The sequence below is a fragment of the Chrysoperla carnea genome, chromosome 4 (genome assembly GCF_905475395.1).
Source record: "Chrysoperla carnea chromosome 4, inChrCarn1.1, whole genome shotgun sequence".
Lineage (NCBI taxonomy): Eukaryota > Metazoa > Arthropoda > Insecta > Neuroptera > Chrysopidae > Chrysoperla > Chrysoperla carnea.
This window is the reverse complement of record NC_058340.1, coordinates 19,695,147-19,715,131: the sequence shown is the minus strand read 5'-3', so window position 1 is coordinate 19,715,131 and position 19,985 is coordinate 19,695,147. Positions and strand designations below refer to the sequence as shown.

The 19,985-nt window shown below is 33.3% G+C and overlaps 1 protein-coding gene across 1 annotated transcript; it reads left to right on the top strand.

The window, feature by feature from the left end:
• Positions 1–2,924: 2,924 nt before the first annotated feature.
• On the top strand, positions 2,925–16,431 carry LOC123297930 (mucin-2-like). Its single transcript, XM_044879766.1, has 4 exons — positions 2,925–2,946; positions 3,021–6,344; positions 11,031–12,182; positions 15,035–16,431. Exons 1-4 carry the CDS (start codon positions 2,940–2,942, stop codon positions 16,384–16,386), a joined length of 5,835 nt encoding a protein of 1,944 aa, XP_044735701.1. The 5' UTR covers positions 2,925–2,939; the 3' UTR covers positions 16,387–16,431.
• The last annotated feature ends 3,554 nt before the right edge of the window (positions 16,432–19,985 follow it).

Sequence of the window (19,985 nt, the reverse complement as noted above, 5' to 3'; positions counted from 1 at the left end):
ATCTTACCAATTAAAGTAAATATGCATAAAATATAAATTTTAAGTATTACATTTAGAATGACATAGCACAATAGCTTTGACGTTGTATTTGTTATGTATGTCAAATATACCATAGTATATTAAGTTTACCCCCAAGTTTGTAACGCTTAAGAATATTGACACTACGAAAAAAATTTTGGTATAGGTTTTCATAGAATCACTTAATTAGTCAACCATTTTCGGTTGTCTGCCCGTAAGCATGATAACTCAAAAACGAAAAGAGATATCAAGCTGAAATTTTTATAGCGTGCTTAGGACGTTAAAAGTGAGGTCAAGTTCGTAAATGAGCAACATAGGGCAATTGGGCCTTGGGTCCCTAGGACCCATCTTGTAAACCATTAGAGATAGAACATAATTTTAAATGTAAGAAATGTTCCATATAACAAATTAACAACTTTTGTTTGAAATATGTTTTCGTAAACATCACTGTTCACCCAGGAGGGCGCTAATTCCGTGCAAATTTTATAGTTTGTTTTAATATTGGAATATCAGCTATGTGATATCACAAACGATTGCGTCATCAACACTATTTATACATGGTACTTCAACAATTAACACAGTCAATTGTTTGTTTTCACTTGTTTATACTGAAAATAAAAAATGTAAAGTGATCGGCGTTGATTTAAATATTATAGAATATGATAATAGAAGATAAAGGGAAAATTTGAATAGGCGAATAAAAATTTGATACGCAAATACTTGAATCTATTCTGATATTTTTATTTTTTAGTAAAATTAGAAGCAATCAAGTAAATCTCGTTTGCCTCGCAATTCTTGTTTATTTTTCTTGCTCCTTTTCGATTTCCACTTCACTCTTCAAGGGGGTCTTGTGCTGCCATTATTGACATAGTTTTTGATGCAAAATTTCAGTTTTACAGGATGTTCCATGAGTCTTGTAACAGAAATAATTTAACAAGTTTGCTGTAACATACTATGTCTAGAAAGCTGGCATTTTTACAATGATAACACTCCTTCTCATCGAAAGACCGTTTCTTAGATTTTGCAGTAATTGTAGCTGACAATGGCAGACCGCTCCCCTTCTAAACTCATGCCTTTTAACTCCTCCTTGATCGTGTGATCTGTTGAGAAAGCGCAACAGTGCCAACTTATTTAAAGGATTATATAAAATTTGTCTGAAAAACAAAACTACGGTGCATATGATGAATTTTCCTATTTAAATAAATTGAATTTTTTTCTTGAAGAAATTGACACACATTAAGTGATATTTGCAACATTGTATATATCAAAAATTAATTCGATCGTTAACTTTGACAACACAAAGCTAGAGAGTGTACACTCCCGATTTACAAAAGTAGACTGGCGGAATTTTAATATTAAATTAAATTTACTTCTAAATTTAAATAATTATCAACGAAATTTAAAAAAATAATATATCTGCAAGCCATAAGTAAGTACATTCATTTGCGATATTCTATATGACCGCAACTTTGGAAGAATTAATGTCATGTTGGGTGGAGTTGGTGTGTATTTATGTTATAATGTAACTACCTAAGCTGAAATGTATGTAATAATTACGATTCGTTGCATTTTTTTTAAATTTCGTTGGGCCTTAGCCCTTATTTAAAGAGATATTTCCTATAAGGCAAGTTAGGTATAGAAAAATTTTCAAACCATAATGTTTCGTATTAAAGGCAGGTTTCTCATAGGGTATCTTGAATTGGATCTTTACCATCAAGGTTAGTTAGAGGTCAACACGTTTTTGTAACTAGTAAAAGAAAGATGATCGCTTTACTATGTAAAGATTTTCCTCCTGGTAAATATTTTTTGTTTGAAACACTTTTTTGTAAATATTGGCTAAAATTGAATGTACAGGCTTCTGAATTTTGAAACTCTGCTTGGAAAGATTTTTTTGAATGTCGACTTTTTTTTCTAAAATTTCCCCAAGACTGAAAATTCTGGAGCTAAAGTGCAAAATTGTGCATTAACAAAATAAAAATAAACATGAAAATTATGTACTAGACTAAATCGAGCATATTCGTTTTAATGAAATTCCATTTAAATTGACAAAAAAAAAATTAAACTTTGAGTAAATGACAATACATGTAAAAATAAATTAAGTGGGTGTTAGTCTAGCCTTTTCAGGGCTCTGTAGCATTTAACATAAAGTTTCTGATAATATATTAACTCTATTAATTGTTTTTTTTTTTTTACAAATATAGGTGGTATTTAAGTTCGGCACCACGATACTGATTGGGATCACGTTCTCTCCAACTTACAATTTTAGGATTAGTTGTTAATATTCTGTAAGAAATTAGTGACCACGCGATTTTGAAATAATATATAAAAGGGAAGAAAAGATATGTACTTGTCTACAATTTAAAATTTGTAACCATAACTTAAGAAAAAATGTTTTAGGCAAAAATGTTATGCTTCATAAATACAACAACTTTTTAATTTGGCATTCTATCCCTTACCATTGACTAAAATCCAATAACATTTCACTGACCTTTAAGGTTAAGATCAGATCTGTGGTGACTATGACATTTGCTTGAAACATTTGTCTATATCTGACTTATCTAACAGAAAGATTTCATTAAAGAGTGTTTGAGGATTTTTGGGACATACTGTATAGGAAAATTTTTAGTTTGTACTCTCCATTTGATATCTGTATGTCGATATTATTCAATTTTGATTGATTGATTTTGAAACGAAAATTTTTCTTTTTTTTTTTCTTTAATTAATCGAATTAACGCAGGGATAAATGATAAGAACATTTTTAACACTTCATTTTACTAATTGCTTTTATATTTATTTTAAAGGCATACTTCATTGTAGTACAACTCAGCATTATTGTTAAGAAGGATTACTGCGTAAATAAACAAACTGATACTATAGTGGAAAATATTTTTAGTGTTTCTAGTTTAAAAATAAATTGAAAAATGAGAGGTAAGGAGCCTAGATTCTATTACCTAAAATAGTTTATTACATGAGCTACATAATCATTTTGTGTTCAATGCTAGGTTGGATATTTGCAATATACTTGATGTTGCATGGGCAGTGCGTGCTAGGAGCGCTTGATTGTTCAACATTTTCTTCAAATGAAGTAAATTATTTACAACATCCCGAAGATTGCAGTAAATTTTATACCTGTGTAGGAGGTGTGCCACTAGTGACACAATGCCCAACTGGATTGCTTTTCAATTCAAAAATACAAGTATGCGATTGGCCACAAGTTGTTGAATGTGTATCAACGACACCACCAACAAGTAGCTCTGAAACAACACCAACATCACCATGTAGTTCTGAGACTACACCATCGCCGACAACACACCGTCCATCAAATCAAGATAACCCATGTGCTGGTTTAAGTATAGATACAGAAATATTAGGTGGATATCATAAATGTCCAAATATACCAATTCTTGATGAAAAAATTCATCTTGAAATACCCGATGATTGTGGGTCTTTCATTCAATGTGATAATTATAGAAGAGCGTTCTGTAAACGATGTGCTCCTGAAGGACTTGTTTTTGATCGTTCAATAAATAAACAACAATGTATATGGCCACACGAATCAATAAGAAGAGATTGTCACAAAACTACTGTGCCCACAGCGCCTACATGCCCTACATGTCCAACATGTAGTACGACTACACCACCACCTACTACTTCAACTACAACTGAAGCCCCAACGACAACAGACGAAACCACAACAACTGAAGCTCCTGCAACTACAGAAGGGCCCATTATAACTGAAGTCCCAACGACAACAGACGAACCCACAACAACTTCAGCACCGTCGACTACTGAGGAGTCATCAACAACAGAGCAAACAACAACAACAAACGAACCTACAACAACTGAAGCTCCTACAACTACTGAAGAACCCACTTCAACTGACGAACCCACATCGACTGAAGCTCCAACGAGTACAGAAGAACCAACTACAACTGATGTTCCAACCACAACAGACGAACCCATAACGACTGAAGCTCCAACGAGTACAGAAGGGCCCATTACAACTGAAGTCCCAACGACAACAGACGAACCCACAACAACTTCAGCACCGTCGACTACTGAGGAGTCATCAACAACAGAGCCCACAACAACAACAAACGAACCTACAACAACTGAAGCTCTTACAACTACTGAAGAACCCACTTCAACTGACGAACCCACATCGACTGAAGCTCCTAAAACTACCGAAGAACCCACTACAACTGATGTTCCAACGACAACAGACGAACCCATAACGACTGAAGCTCCAACGAGTACAGAAGAACCAACTACAACTGAAGTTCCAACGTCAACAGACGAATCATCAACAGTCGAAGTACCAACGACTACAGAAGAAACTACGACAACAGATGCCACAACGACAACAAAGGAACCCACAACAAATGAAACACCATCAACAACAGATGAATCCGCAACAACTGAAGTAACAACGACAACAAACGAGCCTACAACAACTGAAGCATCATCTACAGCAGAGGAGCCCTCAACAACTGTGCCACCAACAACAACAAACGAACCCACAACAATTGAAGCTCCTACAACTACCGAAGAACCCACTACAACTGATATTCCAACGACAACAGACAAACCCATAACGACTGAAGCTCCAGCGAGTACAGGAGAACCAACTACAACTGAAGTTCCAACGTCAACAGACGAATCATCAACACTCGAAGTACCAACGACTTCAGAGGAAACTACGACAACAAAGGAACCCACAACAAATGAAACACCATCGACAACAGATGAACCCGCAACAACTAAAGTACCAACGACAACAAACGAGCCTACAACAACTGAAGCATCATCTACAACAGAGGAGTCCTCAACAAGTGTGCCACCGACAACAACAAACGAACCCACAACAACTGAAGCTCCTACAACTACCGAAGAACCCACTACAACTGATGTTCCAACGACAACAGACGCACCCATAACGACTGAAACTCCAACGAGTACAGAAGAACCAACTACAACTGAAGTTCCAACGTCAACAGACGAATCATCAACAGTCGAAGTACCAACGACTACGGAGGAAACTACGACAACAGATACTACAACGACAACAAAGGAACCCACAACAAATGAAACACCATCGGCAACAGATGAACCCGCAACAACTGAAGTACCAACGACAACAAACGAGCCTACAACAACTGAAGCATCATCTACAACAGAGGAGTCCTCAACAAGTGTGCTACCAACAACAACAAACGAACCCACAACAACTGAAGAGCCTACAACTACCGAAGAACCCACTTCAACTGATGTTCCAAAGACAACAGGCGATCCCACAACAACTGAAACACCATCCACCGCAGATACTTCAACAACTGAGGTCCCAACGTCAACAGACGAATCCTCAACAGTTGAAGTAGCAACGACAACAGGGGAAACTACGACAAATGATACCCCAACGACAACAGACGAGCTCACAACAACTGAATCATCATCGACAACCGGGGAGTCCTCAACAACTGAATCACCAACAGCAACAGACACACCCACAATAACTGAAAATCCTGCAACTACAGAAGAATCCACTACAACTGAAGCTCCAACAACAACAGACATAACCACAACAGTTGAAGCAGAATCGACTACAGAGGAGTCCTCAACAACTGCAGCCCCAACAACTGAAGGTCCATCAACTACAGAAGAACTCACTACAACTGAAGGTACAACTGAAACACCATCGGCAACACATGAGCCTTCATCAACTGAAGTTCCAACAACAACTGACGAACCCAGAACAACTGAAGGTCCAACAACTACAGAAGAGGTCACTACAACTAAAATTACAACGACAACAGAAGAAGTCACAACTGTTGAAGTAAAAACTACAACAGATGAACCCTCAACAACTGCAGCCCCAACAACTGAAGGTCCAACAGCTACAGAAGAACTCACTACAACTGAAGCTACAACATCAACAGACGTACCCACTACTGTTGAAGTACCAACCACAACAGATGAACCCTCAACAACTGCAGCCCCAACGGCAACCAACGAACACACTACAACTGAAGCTCCAACCACTATAGACGAATCCAAAACAACTCAACCTCCAACGCCAACGGACGCACCCACATCCACTGAAGCTCCATCAACAACTGACGAATCCACAACAGTTGAAGTACCCTCGACAACAAATGAACCCTCAACAAGTGAAGCTCAAACTACTATAGAAGAACCGACTTCAACTAATGCACTATCGACAACGGATGAATCCACAACAACTGAAGCTCCTACGTCAACCGACGAACCTATATCAACTGAAGCTCCAAGGACTACAGACGAGTCAACGACAGCTGAATCGACACTAAGCATTATCATAAGAAAATGATTATTTTAGATTACTTGAATCTTTAATAAAATGTTCTGTTATTGAGATTTTAATTGCTCTTAAGCAGACAAAATAGTTTTTAAAAAAATGAACAATTCAGAGAAACGAATTCAGCGCCTCGCTCTGAAATTTTTATTTGATCTATATCTTTTCATAACATAATTGAAATTATATTTCACACAGTTATTCAATCAATTTAATCAGTGTGTTAGTTGCAGGAATATTGTCTCTTTTTTTTTAACCTCTTCAGTACTTAATTATTTTGAAAATTTGACACTCATTGATGCATTTTGTAGATCTGCTCTATGAGGAAAAATAACTACTTTCACTTCAAAACTTTTGTGAAATATGTTAACCAGTTAATAAAATTATTTTTGAATATTAATAAATCATATTCTATGATATTTGTATTCATAAAGACGTTTATTATTGGACGTTCATTATTGGAATATTTCAAAAATCCAAAAATAATTCAAAATTTTTGTTTTATTTTAATAAGGATGATGCCAGATGACCAAATTTAAGACAAAAAACATTTCCTCCTCTAGAAAAAAATTGGTACTATTCATATGCTAAATTTTTTTGTACAATATATTGTATACCAGTAGTGAAGAGGTTAAAATAAATAAAATTTTATATATATATATATATATATATATATATATATATATATTATTTTTAGGCATTGTTATTATATAAATGATGAAATCATTATTATGTTAAAATTCATTATAATAATATAAGAAAAAGATCCTTCACGCCATGACAAATTGTAGTTCTGAATAAAAATGTTTGCTCATTAATAAATACAATGTTTTACGATTGTTTCATTAAGAATAAAATTAATCTGGTGATTTATTATGCTCCCTAAATAACCACTCTTCACAAGCTCTGTATTATGCCCAAACAGATTTTTAAGCCATTTTAATGTACCGGTCGATTTTCTTTCAATTTTTGCAGCTTCTTGAAACATTTTCTGTATTTGACTTACTTTAAACGGATTATCCTATTCAAAGGTCGGACAAAATATTTCGTAGACATACAATTAGAATCATAATATAAATTAATAATACATTGGTATTAAAAAAAAGAACCATATAAATAGTTCAATGTAATAATTTTAAAAAATGCATCTTTGAACTACAGTTTTCAATCTTGAAGAAACAACAAAATATCAAATATATTTTTAAATTAAAGAGGTTGTAGCACATAGTATGGCATTTTTTTGAAAACGGAGCCTTGATATTTTATTCAACTTATCAATAAAAAATATTATCAATAATATGTTTTTGGAATTTAGTACCCATATTTTATTTTGTGGTTATTGAAATCTATTAAATATTGAACAGCCTTGAAAATGTACAAGGTGGAGTACTTACTTTAAAATTCACTTAGACAAACCTAAGGTCGATTTACTCTGTAAAAACGCTTGTTAAATAAGAGATAGCAAGTAATAGTAAGATAAAAGTAAGACCAAGGTCGTAGCCAGCCATAGAATTTGAAAGGCTGTACAACCCCTTCCCAAATTATTCCAAATCTAAAAATTGAAGATTAATTCATATCTGGAAGAGATGTTCATCAATAACGTGTCGTTTTCTATACCCCCTCCTCCTGAATCAAATCTGTTACTACAGCCACTGATAAAAGATACCGGTAAAAGATATAATTCAAGTCGTATTGCATACGTAAAAAATTGGCCACGATATGTGTCACAAATGCCCAGACATTTCTAAGAGTAAGAGATGATTTTTTACAAAATTTATTTAACCCCAATGAGGGTTCAATCTTGAATTGAAGGAGAAAGGCTGTATAGTTGTTGCCTTTGAAAAGAGGATGCTAAATTTTGTCTGACACCCTGTTTTTAAAAGCTTTCAAAAACTTTTTCGAATAAGGTACTTGATTGAAGGCACAAACTCATCGTACAGCACATTGCCGTGCGTGATGTAAGTTTTTTACCACTTTAAATCATTTTGATAACAATATGGTGCTTCAAGTGCATCGTGATTATATGAAATTTTTCTAATTAGCATTAGGAATGTAAACTCATTGTAAACGATGGAAGTTTATGGGTTTAATTGGCCGATAGCCTATACCAGGGGTGGCCAAAACTCCTTGATTTCAAAGTTTGCGAACCATTTTTCAAAATTTGAAATTTTTCCCGAGTCACAATTAAATACTTATTTTACTTTTCTTGATAATTCTTTAAAATGTGTTGAATAAATTGGTAGCAACACTTCTGAGTAATTGTTTAAGATGCTGGTTACTGATCGGTGTTTGGATTTTCGAATTTTAAAGTGGAATAAAAAGACTAACATAAGTACGTTGTTCTGAATATTGCAATAATTCGACAAGCAGCTTTCTTTAATTCAGAATATAATCGATTCCAGATTACAAACATATCCGTAGCAAGAGTGATACAAAATTTTTCCTCTAGAGCATAATGTCAAGTGTCCGTTGCAGTGAAAGCTTACAAAATAGGTCTAGAGTCGATTAATTACAAATTAAATGAGCAACATAGGTCAATTGGGTCTTGGGTCCGTATCACCTATCTTGTAAACCGTTAGACATAGAATAAAAGTTTAAACGTAAAAAATGATCCTTATATAAAAATAAACAACTTTTGTTTGAAACGTTTTCTTGTAAACATCACTGTAGCACCCACGAGGGCGCTAATTAGGTGCAAATTTTATAGTGTGTATTAATATGGGCATATCAGTTATGTGTGTGAGGCTATTTAAGAGTGGATTTCTTTCTTTATTTACGTGACGTCTGTTAATTGTTTGTTTTCATTTACCTGTAGAAAGGTATTTTTTCAAATTACTATGAAATATGATGGCCTACGTATTTTAGGAAATATTACATATCGTGTAGGCATTACTGTTTCCAGGTAATAAATATATATCATAATCTTTTAATTAATTACTTTCCTTTGTCTATAGCAAGCCGAATTTTTGAATTTTATAATTTAGATTGAAAGGAAAAATTACATTTTATTCGTATTGCAATTTTGATTCATTTTTGTACTTGCATTAGTCGTTAAAATATTGAAATATTAAATAATTTCTAAATATTTTTCCAAAATATAGGTAAATCAGACTTTTAGATTTCTTTAAAAATATCAATTAAAGCGATTATATGCCTAGAATTGTGACGCTCAATTATTAATTAAAAATATTGTCTATATTAAAATAATAAATCTATTTGCAATATTTTGAAATTTTACTCGGGAATTTTGCGATCTGAATACGTCATTACAAATAATATATCTTACCAATTTAATTAAATATGCATAAAATAGATATTTTATGTATTACGCATATAATGCTTACTACTTCATTAAACTTTGTAAAAATTAATGACGTAATCGATCAATTGAGATAGCACTAATAAACCTATATATATTTGAGCACTGGAAATATATGAAAAATGGCATCGAACAATATTATAACAGAAATATAATTTTTAAACACAAATAGGTAATACTTATAGTTCACGAACACCTATACCCCACACATATGAAATTTATGTCAAGGTATAATAATTTTAGTCCCAAGTTTGTAACGTTTAGAAATATTGATGATACGAACAAAGTTTTTGTATACGTGTTCATAAAATCACCTAATTAGTCCATTTCCGTCTGCCTGTCTGTTTGACTGCGCGATAACTCAAAAACGAAAAGAGATATTGAGCTGATATTTTTATAGCGTGTTCGAGATGTATAAATTGAGTTTGAGTTCGTAAATGGTTGAATGAGTAGTAAAATTTAGTAAACCTTTAGAGACAGAACAAAAGTTTAAATATAAAAATTTTCCATATGTAAAAATAACCAACTTTTGCTTGAATCGTTTTTTTTTTTGAAAATATCTTTGTTTACTTACCCGTGAGGGCGAAAATTAAGTTAGAACATAAGTTTCCACTTTCTGCAAAACTATACAAGAAAGAATGTTGAAGGTAGTTTCAAATATCTAACCAGGGTACGTCAACAGCTAACAACAAAAAAATACAAGCTTTCGAGTAGGGTTAAATGATCCCGATTTTCGGAAATACAGCTTTGATTTTCAAATAAATTTGAATTTTCATAAAAAGTTGGATTGTTTTCTTGGAGAGTTTGTATAAATATATACTGCAAATATTACAGTCAGGTCTGTCAAATCTCATTGCGAGATCAGTTCGCCAACATATTCGAGAATGTTGGCGGACCGATTATTCAAAATAATTACCCTATTGTTAAAATTGTTATGTTTCAACAAGTTTATAATTATATAGTCAAAAATGTTCAAAATAAACTATTTTGAGTGTGCTTATTTTATTTGCTAACTTACATGGCTGTGAAACAATTCAATTTTTATTGATTGATTTGAAATTGAATTTTTTTAAATATCCTTTTTAAATTAAACGAATTAACCAAAGTATAAATGATAAGCATTTTTTTAACACTTCATTTAACTAATTATATTTAAATGAATGCAATTAAAACTTCATTCCAGTTCAATTGAGTTTTGGTGTTAAGAAGGATTAATGTGTAAATAAATAACTTTTGTAGAACATATTTTTGATAACGATAGTGTAAAAGAAAATTGATAAAATGAGAGGTAAGGAAGAAAGATTCATTAACCTGAAATTTTGTATTATATCTGGTACATAATTATTTTAATTTCATTGTTAGGTTGGATATTTGTAATATACTTGATGTGGCATGGGCAGTCCGTACTAGGAGCGCTTGATTGTTCACCATTTTCTTCAAATGAAGTAATTTACTTACAACATCCCGAAGATTGCAGCAAATTTTATACATGTATAGGAGGTGGGCCAATAGTGACTCAATGTCCAAGTGGATTACTTTTCAATTCAAAAATACAGGTATGCGACTGGCCACAAGTTGTTGAATGTGTAACAACAACACCACCATGCTCTGGAACTACACCAAAACCGACATGTAGCTCTGAAACTACATCCACACCAACATGCAGCACGGGAACTACACCGTCACCGACATGTAGTTCTGAAACAACACCAACATCATCATGCAGTTCTGAAACCACTCCCACACCTACAGTGCCCACAGCACCTACATGCCCTACATGTCCACCCTGTCCTACAGAAGAACCTACAACCACTGATACTCCAACAACAACAGAAGAACCAACAACAACTGAAGATCCAACAACTACCGACGAGCCCACTACAACTGAAGCTCCAACAACAACAGACGAACCCACAACAACTGAAGTTCCAACAACTACAGACGAGCCAACTACAACTGAAGCACCAACAACAACAGACGAACCCACAACAACTGAAGTTCCAACAACTACAGACGAGCCAACTACAACTGAAGCACCAACAACAACTGAAGTTCCAACAACTACAGACGAACCCGCAACAACCGAAGCACCAACGACAACTGAAGAGCCCACAACAACTGAAGCTCCAACAACCACTGCAAAACCACCTTGCCCTACTGAAACTCCAACATGCAGCTCTGAACCAACACCAACACCATCAACGCCAACACCCTGCCCCCCAAACCCAGATAATCCATGTGAAGGATTACATGATAATGAAGAAATATTGGGTGGATATAAAAATTGCCCAAATAAACCCATAGGTGATGAAAGAATTCATTTAGAAATTCCTGGTAATTGTGGCTCTTTTATACAGTGTGATAATTTCCGGAGAGCATTCTGTAAACGATGCGCTCCAGAGGGACTTGTCTTTGATCGTGCAGTAAATGATCAACAATGTATTTGGCCACATGAATCAACGCGGACAGATTGTAAGAATAGATCATTTATTTTAGATCATTTAAAACTTCAGTAATAAAACTTATTTAATGTAACAATCTTATTTGTGGCGTGAATAACCGTAAATTTTGTCTCGGGCTTGGAAATATTTATAAGAATTCTATATATTTTCATTATACAATTAATTCTTGCACAAGAAAAAATCGTACAAAAGGTATAAGCAAAAGTGTAGGAAATAGATGCTGTAACAAAAAAGAAAGATAAAATGCGCGGCACTAAATTCGGTTCTACACACAACAAATATTTCTAGTTCTTGATTTTTATTTAATTAATTTAAGAAAATTTTATTTATTGTATTTATTGAAACCTTTTGTATAAATGAATAAATTAATAAATAAATTTCTATATGGCAACTTTAATAAGTATGTCTGTATTTGCTCCATAAATAACCACAAGCCAAGCCTCTGAAATGCGTACGGCCTCAAATTCAAACACATTAAATTAGTAAAAGCACTCGTTTATTAAAAATTATACAGTATCTTGCAAGCATAGTAACATCCCATCTTCCTTGGTACCGTCTCTCGATATCGCCGACATCCTGGTGAAACCGCTCCCCCTGTTCTTCACTGTAAGCTTCCAGGTTTTCAGGAAAATATTCTATGTGGGAGTGTAAAAAATGGACTTCCAATCTTGCAACCTTGAGCTTCGTATGCTGCTAGTTGAACAATGGTTTTGTAGCCAGGATCCTTAGTATTTCCCAAAAATTTTCGCACTACATCCTTGAACGATACCCAAGCTTCTTTTTTCTTCTCAATCATACTTTCCACAAAAAGGGTGTCTGTTAAAAGCTTTCTTATGTCGGGGCCAGTGAAAACTCCCTCTTTCTACTTTGTTTCTGACAGCTTCGGGAATTTTGTACATAGATATTTAAAACAGTCTCCATCCTCTTGCAGTGATTGTACAAATTGTTTCATCAACCCCAATTTGATATGGAGAGGTTGCAAAAAAACTTTTTCTGGCGGCACCAAAGTAGTATTGACAACATTTTTCTCCCCAGGTTTTAAAGTTTCTCGGGGTGGTCAATCACTTTTAGTCCAGTGGTGTTTTCTGGATATACTATCCCATAAGCATAAGAAGCATGGGTATTTAGTATAGCCTGCCTGCTGACCCAAAAGCATCGTGAGTATTTTTAAGTCCCCACAAACCACCCAATGATGGTCCTGATATTTGAGTCTTTCCAGGGTAATAGCTAAATTGTTATAGTTATTTTCTTCCATATGCACAGAATAACTAATTGGAAGCGAAGCTAATTTATTTTTGTTGTGCAATAATACTACTTTTAGACTAGTTTTATATAATATTACTATAAAATACTATATATTACTACTTTAAGACTAGTTTATGTTGTTACTTATATCTATGAAAACCTATGTGATAGAATGTTTTGAATAGTTTTCCTGTTTTGGGAGGTCAAAATCTATAAGAAAATGTAAAAAAATCCTATGCAGTTTTTTAGTCGCAGACCTGTTTATTTATAGATTACTCTTTCCAGTTAGATTTCCAGTTAGTTAACATAAAGCAATAAGAAACGCATCCCTGATACTGAATCGATAGTGGGTAATTATTGTTCAATGAAAATTACATTTCGCTGTAGAAAATATCATTGCGTAAAAGCTGACTTACTAGACCTGATAAAATCTATATAGAGAAATAAATGAAATTCGTAGCACAGGAGCTGCGTTATTTAACCGAATTTCCTCAGAATGGCAAAAAAATAACACATTTTTCTTAAAATCGAATATTGCATTTTTTTCGAAAGAATTTTATTTGGAAAACTAAGCGTATAGAGAAAAAATTAGACGAGTAATTTTTTGCCTAAAACTCATTTAACCATAACTTATTTGTCAAATTATGACAAGTATTTTAGAAGCTAGGTCCGAACAGATGAACATACATTAATATCGGTCAAACATATAATACTCGCCATTGTCGGGGTAAAAATAAAAGGATCTATGGTATAAGCATATGAAAACTGCACTCTGATGCAGCGTCTGATAAAGGGTTCTTACCTAGTTTTTATTGATTTTCATCTAAAATTGTCGTAGACTTAATCACGCACCCCTAATCCCTATAGTAAGGGAAAAATAGGTGTAAAATCCCAGGAGGTAAAATTTTCTTCTCAGTTATTATTATATATTTTGTTTAGAATTTTTGTAATATTAGCAACTGTAAGAAACGAGAAGGATATTTTTTATACTAGTCCCCAAAGTGACACTTGCCAAAAAAATATATCTTATTTGTTGATCAATTAGGTAATCAACTTTTGTTTAAATTATTTTTTTGATTGGTTACCAACAATGTTGCATGTTCACAAGAAAAAATTGAGTTGATTATGAAGAAAATAGTTGTAAGAAAGCAATATATTAAATTTTTTACTAAATTTTTATGAATATATGAGTAAAGACAAAATGTTTCATAAAATTTCCAACGAACACTTATTAATCTGATTAATTAAAGTTAAGATTTACATGACAATTTTGTTCAATTGTCATGCAAACTTTCATGACAATTTTGTTCAATTTTTTATTGAAATATAATAATAAATTTTTTTTTCCGATTTAATTTTTTAATTCAATGAATTAACTAAAGGATATGGATAAAATGATAAGCCATTTTTTAATCCATTATTTAATACTTCACTATTCTTATATTTAAATGCCACTAATACATAATTCTAGTTTAATTTATTATTGGCTTTGGAGGTTTGAAAGTGCAAATATAAAATCAGAGGCTAGCTATTGTTCTAGAAATCTTTAGTGTTGAAAGTGTAAAAGAAAATTGATAAAATGAGAGGTAAAAAGCAGAATTACATTCAGTTGAAAACTTGTATTACAACTGGCATTAATTGTTTTGATTTTATTGCTAGGTTGGATATTTGGAATGTATTTCATGTTGCATGGGCAGTATGTGCTAGGAAAACTTGATTGTTCAGCATTTTCTTCAAACAGTGTACGATATTTACAACATCCCGAAGATTGTAGCAAATTCTATACATGTGAGTGGGGTTTAGCACGTGTTTTTAATTGTCCAAAAGGATTACTTTTCAGTTCAAGAATACAGGGTTGTGACTATCCGCAAAATGTTGAGTGTGGGCCGGTAACGACACAAGCTCCGCCATGTGAAACCACAACCAATACGCCAGGTTGTCCCAGTCCCACATGTACCACATGCACACCGAGTACACCTACAACTTGTCCTACATGTCCGCCATGTACATCACCTACCCCTACGACATGTCCTACATGTCCCACTTGTTCTACCGAGCCAACTACAACACCTTCCTGTGAAACTGAATCACCAACAACACCCACACCTACTACTGAGGAAACAACAACACCCACTCCCACTACCCCGGAGCCAACAACACCTACACCTACTACAGAAGAGCCAACAACACCCACTCCCACTACCCCAGAGCCAACAACACCCACACCTACTACAGAAGAGCCAACAACACCCACTCCCACTACCCCGGAACCAACAACACCCACACCTACTACAGAAGAGCCAACAACACCAACTCCCACTACCCCGGAGCCAACAACACCCACACCTACTACAGAAGAGCCAACAACACCCACTCCCACTACCCCGGAGCCAACAACACCCACACCTACTACAGAAGAGCCAACAACACCCACTCCCACTACCCCGGTGCCAACAACACCCACACCTACTACGGAAGAGCCAACAACAACCACACCATGTAGCTCCGAAACAACACCAACACCACCATGCAGCTCCGAAACGACATCCACACCACCATGTAGCTCCGAAACTACACCACCATGTAGCTCTGAAACAACTCCAACACCACCATGCAGCTCTGAAACTACACCAACACCACCATGCAGCTCTGAAACTACACCAACACCACCATGCAGTTCCGAAACAACACCATCGCCAACAACACCGTGCCCACCACCTCCAGATAATCCATGTGCTGGTTTAGGTGTAGATGCAGAAATATTGGGTGGATATCATAAATGTCCAAATAAACCAATTCTTGATGAAAAAATTCATTTAGAAATACCCGGTGATTGTGGCTCTTTTATACAGTGTGATAATTTTGGAAGAGCATTCTGTAAACGATGTGCTCCAGAGGGACTTGTGTTTGATCGTGCAGTAAATAAACAGCAATGCATTTGGCCACATGAATCAACACGACGTGATTGTGAAGAAAAATCATTTATTTTAGATCATTTAAAATTAAACTAAGATCCATTGACATGTGATTTTCTAAAATTACAGATTTTCATTTGCTCGACAAAACAATTTAAAAAAAAGAAACAAAATAAACGTTTTAAAATAATATTATCTAACTCATTACAAGTAGGTTATTATATTTATTTAAATTAAAAGAAAGTTTTGTTAATAGACCTCTTATTTATTGAAACTTTTCTTAATAACTATTAATAAATAATTTTTTATGAAAGCTGTGTTTCAGATATTATTATTTTTCAAAAATTTACCTGTGTTAATACATATGCAAATCAATTAAATCCATGCTAAAAAGAATTTCAAATACAGGCAAACTTTTTGTAATTATTAACATGCAAACTTTATTACAAACACTACTATCTATTAAGCGAAGTCATCCAAAGTTCATCCAAAGTTTTTTAAGACAGTAAAATAAGTGAAAAAATTTTATTTCCCGCAATTTTTTTGCTGATTTTAAATAGAAAGGAAGTTCTTCGATCTGAATTCCAAAAAGTTGATCTATCTCTAGTATATCCATTGAATTTTATCAAACATACTTAATATCTTTTTGGTAAAATTTTTGATCAAGAATCAATTAACGCGCTCGAATATTCTCGATTATTTTGATTTTTCGATTATTCGAAGCTCAGGGATTTATAAATTAAAGGAAATTATTCCGTAATTTTAAAATTAGTTTGGCATTTTTACTTCATAAATGAAAATTATATTATTAAATTTGGGTAACTTAAGCAGATAAGATTATCCGCGGATCGGGAGTGGTTGAAAATGGCTGCTCTAGGCAGCACAATTAAACCAGATGGTAAAGGATGCTTTTGTAGTTAAGTCTTTATTAATTATCTTTTTGCAATTATCATTTTTCCTGTAATCTTCAGTTTAAGCATTTTCTTTGTCCAAATGCTGTTTATTTAGAGCACTTAGTAATCGAAGTGCAATCACTATTTTAACCAATTAGCTTACCACATTTTAGTGATTGGTTTAGAAAAATTTAAACCGGTAAGTACAGATTTTATTTAAAAATACTAATATAACGTAATTTAAAGTAGAACGTAATTTAAATTTTCACTTTGAAAAATGTGCTAAATAAAAGGTTCTTTAACAGTTTTTTGTGCTACAAGTATTTTATTCTTAAAATAAAATTAAGGACAGAAGGTTAAGTTGTTATTTCCTTTTTGTTATCTGTTTATATTAATCCAGCTAAAAATTAAGCCGTTTATATTAAACAATGCTATAATAATTATTTACAATTACTCATTATTCCTGATAACAAATTTACTGGAATAGTTTATAAAACAATTTTATAATTTAAACAGCCTTTGGATTTAATATTTTATTATTAAATAAAAACTTCAGAGGAATCTTAAAGGAACGTTTCACTATTCTTAGCTAGATGCCAATCTTTTCGCCTACTGATTGTTTCTCAATGCAATTTAATCGACGAAAAAAAACATATAAAGTGTCTCGATTTATCATTATTTCTGGTTCATGATATTTTTGCTAATTATGAACCGACTCTAATGATTCTATTTTTATTGAATAGATTACCGCCAGTTCCTTTCAAATAGAGGGGAAGACGATAACAAAACTCCACATTCTTCAAACGAAATATTTTTTATACCATGTATATGAAATATACCAAGGTAGGTATACTAACTTTAGTCCCAAGTTTGTAACGCTTAAAAATATTGATGCTATGAACAAAATTTTGGTATAGGTGCTCATAAAATCACTTTATTAGTCCATTTCCGGTTGTCTGTCTGTCTGTCTGTCGTCTGTCCGGCTGTCATCACGATTACTAAAAATGCGAAAAGAGATATCAAGCTGAAATTTTTATAGCGTACTTTGGTATAAGTGTTCATAAAATCACCTAATTAGTCGATTTTTGGCTGTCCGTCCGCCGTCTGTCAACTCAATAACTCAAAAACGAAAAAAGATATCAAGCTGAAATATTTACAGCGTACTCAAGTCTTGTAAACCGATAGAGATACAACAAAAGTTTAAATATAAAAAATGTTCCTTAAAAAAACAACAACTTTTGTTCAAAAAATTCTTTCGTAAACATCGCTGTTTACCATGAGAGCTCAAATTATGCGCAAATTGTATAGTATGTTTTATATGGGAATATCAGTTATATAATGTGTAACATGTATGTATGTGTAATGTGGTAGAGTATTCAACACAGTCTATACATGGTATTTCAACAAGTAACTAAGTCAATTGTTTGTTTTCACTTGTTAAATTATAATAAAAACACATTTATCTATATGTTTAAAGGTAAAAAATGTTCCTTTATTCACCTGCAAATTAGAAAAAACTTTTGCATCTTTTTTCTCCAAAATTATAAAAGAAGGGAATTGAAAATTTGTACGTGGCCTCAACTAGTGGTATTGTGAAAGATTCTTGAAAAACTAAGAAAATTTCTGTAAAGTCACCATAGTTGTGTCGGTTTTTTTAAGACTTTTTTTACAGAGTATTTCAACAAAGAACTCAGTCACTTGTTTGTTTTCACTTGTTATATGCATAGATTTTTCAAAACACAGGTGATATGATTCATAAAATTCTTCATTAAAATTCCCGGTCTAATAACAATTGTAGCTACAAATGTGACAACGACTCATTGAAAATAACAAACTTTGTTATAATTCCATGGATTTTTCTGCTTATGATTTTAATCAACTGATCATTGTATTTTTTGTTCATTAAGGTTAGCTCGTTTAGCAAATTTTTCGAATTCGAATGTACTTTAGAATTTTTGTTTTTGTTTCTGCCACGGTAAAAGGCTTCCTTTTATTTTCATGTCAAATATTTGAATTTATTACAATCTGTGATATTTCCCATAAGAATAATATATAGTCATTATTGGTGTAATTGCGTATGTGACGATGTACTACATTGTATATGGGTGTAAGTATATTGTTACCCATCTAACATTGACTATAGCAAAGAGAAGCGAAATCAACGGTGAAATCAAGCTCGTATGTAGCTTTTGTAACTTTATGTTGTTTTAATTTGTTTACTTGTGGAATAGAAGAGAGTAGATTCAGCTTAAATCGTTTAGAAATGCATTGAAAAGTTGATTTTAATTTTTGTCAAAAAAAAAAGTAATTATAAGGGCAGAAAAGAATTCTACTTTTTAATTTTCTACCTCAAAATATTGCTACATTAAAAATTTCCTACCTAAGAAAAATTCATTTTAAATTCTGCTTAAATTTTAAGTATTTTTATTTCAATATATTTTTACTTTCTAAGAATTAATCTTTTCTTACCCCTTCTATACTATGGCAAGGGTGATGTGTTTGACCAAGATGTATATATCTGTTCCCACATAGCTTCTAAACTACTTATCATAATTTGACAAATGAGGTATTGTTAAAAGCGTCTTGACTGCTCGCTGGTTATAGACTATGTGGCGTCACATTAAATTGAATAAGGCGTCCGCTAGAGGACATAAAGCTATGCTCGAAAAACAAATTTCGATTTAATGATAGCGTGTTTTGTATCAAATTAATGGGCCTAATTGGCAATTTTCAAAATTATATATATGATGAGGTATCGTTAAAAGCGTCTTGATCGTCCGTCTGGTTATAGGCAATGTGAAG